This window comes from Humulus lupulus, chromosome 9, assembly GCF_963169125.1.
Source record: "Humulus lupulus chromosome 9, drHumLupu1.1, whole genome shotgun sequence".
Lineage (NCBI taxonomy): Eukaryota > Viridiplantae > Streptophyta > Magnoliopsida > Rosales > Cannabaceae > Humulus > Humulus lupulus.
In genome coordinates, this window is record NC_084801.1 from 179,445,722 (window position 1) to 179,456,565 (window position 10,844).

At 33.9% G+C, this 10,844-nt stretch overlaps 3 protein-coding genes across 3 annotated transcripts; all 3 read left to right on the forward strand.

Moving 5' to 3' along the window:
• The first annotated feature begins 3,621 nt into the window (after positions 1–3,621).
• On the forward strand, positions 3,622–4,334 carry LOC133802556 (germin-like protein subfamily 1 member 7). The gene is made up of 3 exons (XM_062240894.1): positions 3,622–3,903; positions 4,028–4,181; positions 4,283–4,334. The coding sequence occupies exons 1-3, from the start codon at positions 3,780–3,782 to the stop codon at positions 4,293–4,295; spliced, it is 291 nt and encodes a 96-aa protein (XP_062096878.1). The 5' UTR covers positions 3,622–3,779; the 3' UTR covers positions 4,296–4,334.
• A 548-nt stretch (positions 4,335–4,882) lies between these two features.
• LOC133800369 (uncharacterized) lies at positions 4,883–7,670 on the forward strand. Its single transcript, XM_062238328.1, has 5 exons — positions 4,883–5,156; positions 5,242–6,741; positions 7,069–7,258; positions 7,345–7,450; positions 7,536–7,670. Exons 1-5 carry the CDS (start codon positions 4,883–4,885, stop codon positions 7,668–7,670), a joined length of 2,205 nt encoding a protein of 734 aa, XP_062094312.1.
• Positions 7,671–9,382: 1,712 nt separating this feature from the next.
• LOC133800370 (uncharacterized) lies at positions 9,383–10,443 on the forward strand. The gene is made up of 3 exons (XM_062238329.1): positions 9,383–9,751; positions 9,826–10,086; positions 10,438–10,443. Exons 1-3 carry the CDS (start codon positions 9,467–9,469, stop codon positions 10,441–10,443), a joined length of 552 nt encoding a protein of 183 aa, XP_062094313.1. The 5' UTR covers positions 9,383–9,466.
• The last annotated feature ends 401 nt before the right edge of the window (positions 10,444–10,844 follow it).

A 10,844-nucleotide genomic window follows, 5' to 3' on the forward strand; every position in this document is an offset into this window, starting at 1 on the left:
ACTTCCAATATATCAAATATATCATAAATGCTTCTCTTTGTACTTCCAATAGATCCCTGATTTTCTTCCACCCTCTTCATCAAAAGTTTCTGATAAGCAGAAGCCTCACATCTTATAAGTCTCTCAATCTTCTCAGGCAACTCATTTTCAACCTGCCAAAAAAATTAAGAGTTTTTGTGGTCAAACAAGATAATTGACTTCCTAAACTCCGAAATTTAAGTCCAATAACTTATTGAGTACAAACTTGCAATTGAAAACAATAATATTCTCATAATAGTTGTCTGCTACATATTACAGAAATACCAAAATGCAATGCTACGTAACAAGTCAAACCTAATAGCTAGGTGAAAACACCACCTAAAGTATCAAAAACTTCTTTCCCAAAAGAAGCATGCTTCAAATCTATTGATAAATAAGACCAATTCATTGATAACCACTAACTAGGTAAGGACCGTAAGGTCTTAACTATAGTTTAAACTATATTATACAACTCTATGCTAATTAAAGTTACAAAGGAATGTGTAGATTATAAAGTTGGAAATTGTACTGCTACACAAAAGAAGTTTAATAGTGCCCATAACTCATCAAGATTGTTCTGCATAATAGAGGAAAGATAGATTTTTTCAGCATCACTTAACTCCCATAAGAAAAAATAATAATAATATAATTATTATGATTCCTTTTTTTAATCAAAACATTAGTGCTCCTATAATTAATAGAAAAAAAAATACAAGAGGTATGGGAGTACAAGAACCTTAATACCCATATATAATCAAACAAAAAGAAAACAAAATATAAAGTCCCTAGAACACAGAACACAGAACTTTATGTATAAGAATATTTACACAAAGCATTGCCAATCTCTACATAAATCCGAAAAAGGCACATTCTTAAACGGTAGTAATAAAAACCAACATCATCATTATCCTTATCATAATAAATAAATAAATAAAGAACAGTAATAAAAATGGTGAACATTGTTATCAACTTATCATCGTCACCACAATAATAATAACTAGAAGAGTAAAGAAATCTTCTGCCTTGACATCCTTTGGATCCTTGCAAAACTTCCCATTCACAAACACTGCTCAAAAGAAACAATGTTCATTATTAATAATAGATAGAGACAAGTAATATGAAAAGTTTATAAAAGTTCAAGCAGGTAATGTAAAAAAAATGTATACGTACAAGCTTTGTGGGGTTCATCTACTGCCACACAAAAGTCTTGGAGAGGGCTTAGGTCATAGGCAGAGGCAATGGAAGTTGCCAAAGCCAAGACAACAAGTGAAAGAAGGAAATGAACATCTTTCATGCTTAGTAACTATATGCTATAAAAATCTCTTCAAGTTTTGTTTTTGGTTGCTTGAGAGATTGTTGAGAAATCTTGCACTAGAACTCGTCTTTTTATAGATGGGAGTTTCTGTACTAGGCAATCATACTTCATGAAGTGAAAAGAGTTTTGGTTTGTTTTTTCCTCGTGAAAGAGTTGGTAAATTTTTGGTCAATAATGGTTTTGTTACTGATATTGTGAGGAAATCGACATGTAACTTCAACTGGTCTTTGCCTCTAGAAGGGAACTTTCAACTTGATTTGGTGATTTTGAGCATATCACACAATGCCTGAATTTCTTTTCTAAATTTCTTTTTAATTGATTGTTTTTACTTGTTAATACTTGATTGCCCTTTCTTCTGATCTCTGTTAATGGTCATGTCATATCAGAGAACTCTTGAGTTTAAGTTGGAGATTTAGGCACCATTATTACTAAAGAAAATCCTTATTGGGCAAGTTTTATCTTAAAGTTGGATTTTACGTTTGTTTCTTATTATTATTTTAATAATATGTTTAGTTAGATATCAAAGCTTAATGGACTAGGTATAACACAAAAGGGCATTTGGTATAGTTTTTCTATTATGTAAATCAAAAGAAAGCTTTTGCTCAAGCTCACTTAATCTTCAAATGTGAATAAGACTTGGTCTCTGATTTGAACAAATTATCATGCAAGTAATTGTAAAATCTCTTCAAACGTATGAAAAATCCACTCTTTAACCTTTGAAGGAGTGGTTTGTTATAAATCTATGGATATATATATAAAAAAAAATAACATGTCTCACTTTTATATAACAAGGCATTTCCATATTCATTCTCTTCTCTCTTTGTTGGTTTTATTTGTGTTTGTTAAAAATAACACTTCTATAGAGCACACTTGACTAAATACAAAATTATTTTCTACTGCATGAGATTTTCTTTTTATTCATCCAATAATATGTATGCTTTGCATACTCATTTTTGGAGCTGTTCTTCAAGACTAACATATTTTTGGTATTTCTGATGCATTAGTACACTACAAAAAAAATGAATATATAGAGGTTTTACTGTAACTAACTGCAGAGTTAAAAAAAAAAAGAAGTACAATCTTATTCAGTGGGTGGGCTAGTAATACTACAGGAAAATGATACTAGCATAAACAAAAGATCATATGGACTAAATTTGAAAAACATTATTAAAAAATTGAGAATAAAATACTCAAATGAGGAAAAAATTTACATCAGAAGAAGTTTCAATTTGACACGTTCTTTTAAAAATACTTGAAGCAGTCCAAGGCAATAATTAATATTTGACAGACCAAGCAATCGATCATAGCATATATAGAAAGTGCTGCACCAGATACATTTCATAGCATATAACAGTCACATCATCTTCTAGAGATCAATTTGGGAAAATATGACACTTATCTAAATGAAAGCTCCTCTAACTACCTTATTTGAATATGAACCAGTTGAGACTTTTATCCACAGGAAAATGATGGTTGTTTATTCAATGCAGATAAATATAATAAATAGATAAAAAGCAAGATTTGTAATGAAGATAGAGAGATTTCATGGCCTGCAACTATTAAAAAATTAAATATTTTATTACTATATATATATATCTAATCATGTCTAGATCTAGAAGTAGTAAATTTGCATATGTAAGCAAATCATGGTTGGAATGAGAGAACCTGTAGTTGAATATGCTAAATGCCACTTCTTTAATTTTTTTGCTACAACTTAATTAGCCTCAAAGGGTATCCTCAACCAGTCCAAGTTTTCGTATGAAGGAAATAACTATTATAGCTCATCTTTTGTTGGTCCTAAATGACATTTTAAGAACAACTTAACTAATTTAGCACATTTTTTTTAGAGAATAAATGTAGTAAAATGGCCAGAAAAACTAATGAGATGGTAGAAAAGCACTGTTTGTGTGTTGACAAAAAAAGGGTTGTTTTCAATTTTATGTGTTAGTTAGGATATGTGAAAATTCTATAGAGTGCTCCCCAAGCAAGACATGGAATTGTTTCTACTTAACAGAAGTCTTGTTTTCACATCTAAATTCTAAAGGCAGGTAATATCTTATTTATTACAAATAAAATCAAACAAGTGGCTAAAAATGCACTTAAAGCTAAGTAATACTACTAGAGAGAAAGATGACCACTTCCTTGCAATTGGTCATTGAATGAAGCAAAAAAGATTGATGATCAAATTAAATGAAATAAACTTCTTCGCAGTGGTTGAAGAATGATTCTTTGTTTCATTATTAAATAGATAACAACCGAAGACTACATTTTTCCAAGTCTTACTCGCTGCTTCGATTAGAAAACATGGACTAGTTAGGTTCAGGTTAGAGAGAATCACACTATAAATAGACTTGGTTTCATGCCAGTTTAAATTACAATAGCTCTCACTTGTGACTACAGAAACTGTTAGATTAAAGAGAGCTTAACCAGTTTACCAAAAAAAAAAATGAAGAGTGCTCATTTCCTTCTCATACTTGCCATATTTACTTTGGCATCTTCCATTGCCTCTGCCTATGATCCTAGTCCTCTTCAGGACTTCTGTGTGGAAGTAGATGAACCCCACAAAGCTTGTATGTATACATTCTTTTTTTTACATTACCTGCTAGCACAGCACTTTTATATAATTTTCATTTGTAACTATTTTTAATTACTAGCATCTATCTGTTACTAATGAACATTACTCATTTTGAGAAGTGTTTGTGAATGGGAAGTTTTGCAAGGATCCAAAGGAAGTCAATGCGGATGATTTCTTCACTTCAGGGCTCAACATTGCAGGAAACACTGATAATCCAGTTGGTTCCAAAGTAATAGCTGTTGATACAAGTGTGACTTGTAAAAGAATATACAAGTATGTATGCATATATTTGTTGTGTTGATTTTAACTTTTTTAAAAGAGCATGTCAACATCTGACCTTTTTCTTGTTTTATAATGTTGATTAAAATGAATAGGTTAATATTTTGATTGGTTTTAAAGCATTGGATTGGTATCTAATTGCAAGAGGTATGTTGCATTTGATTTAGTTTTTAAAAAATTCAATATTTTACAATTTTGAATGATAACTGTACTACTTTAGTCGAGTTTGAATATCTTAGATATTCATCCGTAGTGAAGTAGGTTCTGGGAATTCTGTGTGCTTTGGTGATAACAGAAGATTGAGAACTTGCATGTCTTAGTGAAGTAGGTTCTGAGAATTTTGTGTGCTGCGATGATATATGGATGAAAACCTGTGTGTTGTTTGATTTGTTTGACATATTGGTGTTGATTGGGACAGATGGCTAGGCTAGTAAATTAGGGGATATGCTGTCCGATTTTCTATAGATTTTTATGTACTTAGTTTTGTTTTGTATGTTTATTTTATTTTATTTTCTTAATTTTAATTTTTTATTAAAACAAATAGGCGCAATATGGACAAAGAATGGATGTCAGCTGATAGGATGTCAGTAGAATATATAAAAGGGGTCGATGAGTTTCTTAAATTTAGTTTGGATCATGCCAAAGATCCAAACTATTTTTTTTGTCCTTGTAGTAAGTGTGGAAATATGAAAAAGATGACTGCCACAATAATAAAAGAGCACTTATATTTCCACGGGATAGACAAAAGTTATAAAATATGGTATTGGCATGGTGAAGAGCTTCATGTTACTCTGGACCCTCCTATGATGAATGAAGATCGGAATTATAGGCAACTGGATCGTGAGGATAATTTAGATGAAATGATTGACGATGCATATTATGAATCAGAAGTAGATCCCGTTAAGTTTGAAAATCTTCTTAATGACGCTGAAAGCCGATTTACTCTGGTTGCACTAACTTTTCAATGTTGTCAGCCCTTCTTAGATTGTACAATATAAAAGCCAAAAATGGATGGAGTGTAAGAGTTTCACGGAATTGTTAGTTTTTTTGAAAGATTTACTGCCTGAAGAAAACAAGATGCCTGTATCATTTTACGAGGCTAAGAAAACTATGTGCTCAATAGGCTTGCAATATGAAAAAATACATGCTTGTCCTAATGATTGCGTATTATATCGGAGTAGCCTTGTAGATGCGAATTCGTGTCCTACTTGTGGTGTGTCCAGGTGGAAAAATAAAAGGAATTTAGAGGAAGTTAAGGAAGGAGTACCAGCAAAAGTTTTGGGGTATATTCCTCCAATTCCTCGTTTGATTCGATTTTATCGAAATGTTGATCATGCTAAGAATTTGACTTGGCATGCAAATGAGAGAATAAAGGACGATAGACTTAGACATCCTGCTGACTCACCAGTGTGGAAGATAGTGGATTTTGAATGGCCTTCATTTGCCAATGAACCTAGAAATATTCGTCTAGCTCTTTCTACGGATGGAATTAATCCTCATACTTCTCTCAGTAGTAAGTATAGTTGTTGGCCTGTTATGCTAGTCATATATAATTTACCGCCATGGCTTTGTATGAAAAGGAAGTTTACCTTACTGACCTTGCTGATATCTGGACCTAAACAACCTGGTAACAATATTGATGTCTACTTAGCTCCCCTAATTGATGACTTGAAAACTTTATGGAATGAAGGAGTTAGGGCTTATGATGCATACCGAAAAGAAGAATTTACCCTTCGAGCGGTGTTGTTATGGACAATCAACGACTTCCCCGCTTATGGAAATTTAGCTGGTTACAGTGTAAAAGGATACAAAGCTTGTCCTATTTGTGAGGAGAAGACTTTCTCTCAATATTTGAAACATTCCCGCAAGGTGTACTATATGGGACATAGCAAATTCTTGCCCCGGAGACATTATTTTAGAACTTGGAAAAATGCATTCAATGGTGAACAAGAGTTTGGTTTGGCTCCAGTTCCTTTGACTGGGAATCAAGTACTTAATAAAGTATCTGTAATTCAGTTTAAAGTAGGAAAACCTATTGTTTGTCCAATTAAGAAGAAGAAGGGTCGTGGAAAGAGTGTTGGCAAGGATAAGACTGAAGTTAGTTTGACTAGTGCGGATGAGTCTATAAGTCCTTGGAAGAAAAAATCAATTTTCTTTGAGCTTGAATATTGGGAAAAGTTACTTTTGCGACATAATTTAGATGTCATGCACATTGAGAAAAATGTGTGTGATAGTCTAATAGGAACTTTGTTAAATATTCCAAGTAAAAGTAAGGACGGTATTAAAGCTCGGAAAAACTTGGCTGCATTGGGCTTGCGAAAAAACCTACATCCAAAAGCTAGCCCTAATAGAACATTTTTACCGGCAGTTTGTTACACACTCACTAAGGATGAGAAAAAAGAACTTTGCAATTGTCTATACAATATTAAAGTTCCAGAAGGGTATTCTTCAAACATAAGAACGTTGGTGGATATGAAGAATTTGAATTTGGTCAGCATGAATTCTCATGATTGTCATGTCCTATTCCAACACATTCTACCTATGGCTATTCGTGGTGTGCTACCTAGAAAGGTTCGAGAAATAATCACACGGATGTGTTTGTTTTTCAAGTATTTCTGTTGTAAGACGATTGACGTTTCAACGTTAGACAATTTACAAGTGGAGATTGCTATAATCTTGTGTTACTTAGAGCGATTCTTCCCACCTTCTTTTTTTGACATAATGGTGCATCTTACAGTCCATTTGGTTAGAGAGATTAAACTATGCGAACCTGTTTATTTAAGATGGATGTATCCCTTTGAGCGATACATGAAGATTCTTAAGAGTTATGTTAGAAATAGAAGTAGACCCGAAGAATGTATTGTTGAATGCTATATTGCAGAAGAAGCCATTGAATTTTGTTCAGAATACTTGCATGGTGTGACAAGCGTGCGCGATCAATCTACATTAAATAAAAGTAATGGTGGTTATGGTGGAAAAGGTGGTGTTATATGCTCAATAACTCAAGATGAAAGACATGAAGCACGCTGTCTTGTATTGCAAAACATTGATGAGATTCAACCTTACATCGAGTAAGTTATCTTGCACAGTATGATATCATAAAACATTATTGTGATATTTGTATTGATTCATACTAATTTTGCATACATTTATGAAGGAATCATTTTGTTTGGCTTCGGAAAAAATATCCATCTAAGTCAAAGAACCAAAAATGGATCCAAGATGAACACTATCGTACGTTTAGTACTTCGTTAGAGAACAAGGTATTGATTTGAGTAAATAATTTTAAATCTTTTGTTTTGATTCCATGACATGTTATTAATTATTATTTCATGTTTTTTAACAAAGGTTGCAATTGAAGTGACCCACACGTTGTGTCATGTGTCGGACATAGTTAAGTGGATTTCTCGTGGTCCTTCTCTGAATGTGTTTAAGTACCCATCATACATCGTCAACAGTACTCAATTCAATACTTTGGAATGAGATAATGTAAGAACCACACAGAATAGTGGAGTTTGTATTGTAGCAAAAACTGTGCAAATCTCTAGTTCAAAGGACAAAAATCCTGTAGAGTGTGATATGACATTTTATGGAGTAATCCAAGAAATTTGGGAATTAGATTATACTACAACTAGAGTGTCGGTCTTCTTATGTGATTGGGTGAAAAGTGACAAGGGAGTAAAGGTTGATGATTTAGGTTTTACTTCAGTTGATTTAAATCGAATTGGGCACAAAAATGATCGTTTCATAATAGCAACACAAGCCAAACTAGTTTTTTATGTGAATGATCCATCAGACAAGCAATGGTCAGTCGTGGTTCCTACTCAACCGATAGATTGGAGAGACAAAGAGAATGATGTACATGACTTACCACTCCTTCAACAACCTGTCACAATTCCCGAACCACAGCTTACCGAATACCCTATTGATGATGGTGTATATGACGATGATATTTGTTTGCGTTTTGATGGTGACGGTGTATGGGTTGATCATATACTGTGATAAATGTTGACTTGTTTTTTCTTCTTCTGAAGGTTGGATTTGTTCATTTTATATTTAATTTTCCTATCATATTGACGATTGTCTATTAACATTGTTTATAATCGTTTCCTTTTCAGATATTTCCATGGCTGATCCAGGAGGTTTTGATGATGATTGTCCACTTCCTGGACTTGATGATGATTGTCCACTTCCTGGACTTGAAAATAATGTTGGTCAGGAGGAGAATGATGACACTGCTATAGTGCATGTGAAATCTGTTAGGGGACTATGTACCATGCCCGACATAGCCAAGATGCGAAGTGAAGGTGCTAAGGTACCTATCAAGTTCAATGAATATGGACAAGTGATTGGTACAATGAGATCAAAATTGGGATCAATGATCGGATCAACTATCAAGAGGTGTGCTTCAATCACACACGCAAGCTGGGATAAAGTCCCTAAATCAGACAAAGAAAATTTTTGGGAAATCATTAAGGTATTTTCTCTATCACTATAATATATGTTGTTTGTATTTTTAATGTAGACTAACGATATGTATTGTTTTCAATTGTAGGCTACATTTGACATAGACCATAAATCAAAAAGAAAAATTATGTCAAGGGCGACAAAACGATGGAGATCATTCAAATCCCATCTGACTAAGGTATGCATCTATGATGTACTTGATGCAAATCCGACCATCAAGACGTTCAATATGCCAAGAGGTTACTCACAGTTGATCACTAAAACAGAATGGGATGAGTTCTGTGTTTCACGCATGACTGATGATTGGAAGAAAATAAGAAAAATACATCAAGATCGTCGAAAAAAAATAAACACAACCATCATATGTCACGAGGTGGGTATTTGTTGGCACTGGAAAGGCTGCAACAAAATTTTTTTGGACTCGAGGTGTCTGAAATCGACAGGTCACAGTTGTGGTTGGCGGGACATTCTAACAAAAAGGGTGAGCCGGTTGGTACCGAGGCAACAAGCGTAGCTCGCAACATAGTAAGTGTACTACATTTTATATGATTGGATTACTTATTTTTAATGAGAATAACTATATTTCTATATTTTGTTTGTAGGAGCACTATACTAAGCTCATGAGTGAAGGAAAATTTGAACCTGATGGGTCTAAGGATGTGCTTACTATGGCATTAGGCACCCCTGAGAGCAGAGGGTGAGTGAGGGGTATTGGGCTTGGTGTAACGCCTAGCCAATTCTGGAAAACCCCACTATCCAGTAAGAAAAAGGGAAAAGAATTTGAGGCTTCCTCAGTTGAGGCTCGATTTGCAATGATGGAAGAAAAATACCGTCAACAAGAAGAAATAATGAAACAACAACAGGAAATGATCAAAAGACAAGAGGAAATGATGCGACAGTTTATGGAACAGATGAAAGGACAACATAATGGCTTTGGAGGATCTTCTCATGCGTCAGTGCCAAACTATGGATCACCCATAGATCAGGTGACACCATCTCATCATGCATCACCGAAATCGCAGCATCAACCTCTAGCACCCCCGCCCCCACAACCAGAAGAGGCACCTGTGTTTATCCCCACTCCTGGATCAAATCAGGTATAGCTTTATCTTTTTAAAATCTAAATTTGTGAACTTGTATAACATATTTATACATATCTAAATATGTTCAGGATAAAATGATTGAATGCAAATTTGCATTAGGCTCTATCACCAACATCGTTGGTAGGGGATACATTCTAGTTACTAGTAGCTCAGACATACATGGAGAAAACATAGGAGAAAAATACCGCGGTGCAATTGAGTTTGCTGACCAACCTGATGCTCTACTTGTTAACCCGATCCCTGACAGTGAGATTTATACAGTCAAACAAGCTATTGGGAGTTTGATACGTTGGCCCAAGTCGCTAGTCATCTTCAATGGAGCGACACAGGTAATTCTTTTAAGACTATTAAATTTTTATTTACTTATTCCATTATTAATTATTTGTTATGGGTTTATTAGGAGGTTGTTAAAAAAAAGGAAAGCATGCTGGGAAAAAAAATTCTCTACCATTAGCACCACAAACTCAAAAACTAGTTCCAAAACGAGCGCCTAAGGAGTCATTGTCACAAGAGGTGCAACAACCATCTCCAATTTCGCCTAAGTTGAGACAAGTATTTGAAATCATCAATGATTGGCCTAAACATGATTATGTCGTTGAAGTGTCCATTGACTTTGATGTGTTTGGCCATGCTTGTGAATACTTTGCTCTATTTAGGGATGAAATACTTGAATTTTGTAGAAATGAGATGATTGGACAATCATGCATTGTCTTCTACATAAGGTATGCTAATAATATTTATTGTAAGGATTTCCTTTCATCAATTATTTAGTTTTCTTTTTAATTAATTATATTTGTTGGTAGGATTTTGTACCAGACACTGTTATTAGACAAGGAAAAGAGAGGATCATTGTTGTTTATGAATCCGAATAAGGTTTCTACTTCCGTGACTCGTGCAGATAGTCGTGCTCAAGCTTTATGTGATAGGATGTTATATTGCACGTCTAAAAAGCATGATTGGATAGTTATGCCTTATAACCATGGGTAAGTTTAATTATTATGCTTTTCATTGATACAAACAAATAGAATTTAAAGCTAACAACTGTGTAATACTTGTTCTTTCAACAGGGAGCATTGGATGTTATTTT

Coding starts and splice junctions, on each gene's coding strand:
- LOC133800369 (XM_062238328.1), top strand. CDS start 4,883: ATGACTGCCACAATAATAAAAGAGCACTTATATTTCCACGGGATAGAC. Junction 6,742..7,068: donor TCTACCTATGGCTATTCGTG/GTGTGCTACCTA, acceptor GCTATATTGCAG/AAGAAGCCATTGAATTTTGT. Junction 7,259..7,344: donor GAGATTCAACCTTACATCGA/GTAAGTTATCTT, acceptor ACATTTATGAAG/GAATCATTTTGTTTGGCTTC.
- LOC133800370 (XM_062238329.1), top strand. CDS start 9,467: ATGATGGAAGAAAAATACCGTCAACAAGAAGAAATAATGAAACAACAA. Junction 9,752..9,825: donor CCACTCCTGGATCAAATCAG/GTATAGCTTTAT, acceptor AAATATGTTCAG/GATAAAATGATTGAATGCAA.
- LOC133802556 (XM_062240894.1), top strand. CDS start 3,780: ATGAAGAGTGCTCATTTCCTTCTCATACTTGCCATATTTACTTTGGCA. Junction 3,904..4,027: donor AGATGAACCCCACAAAGCTT/GTATGTATACAT, acceptor CATTTTGAGAAG/TGTTTGTGAATGGGAAGTTT.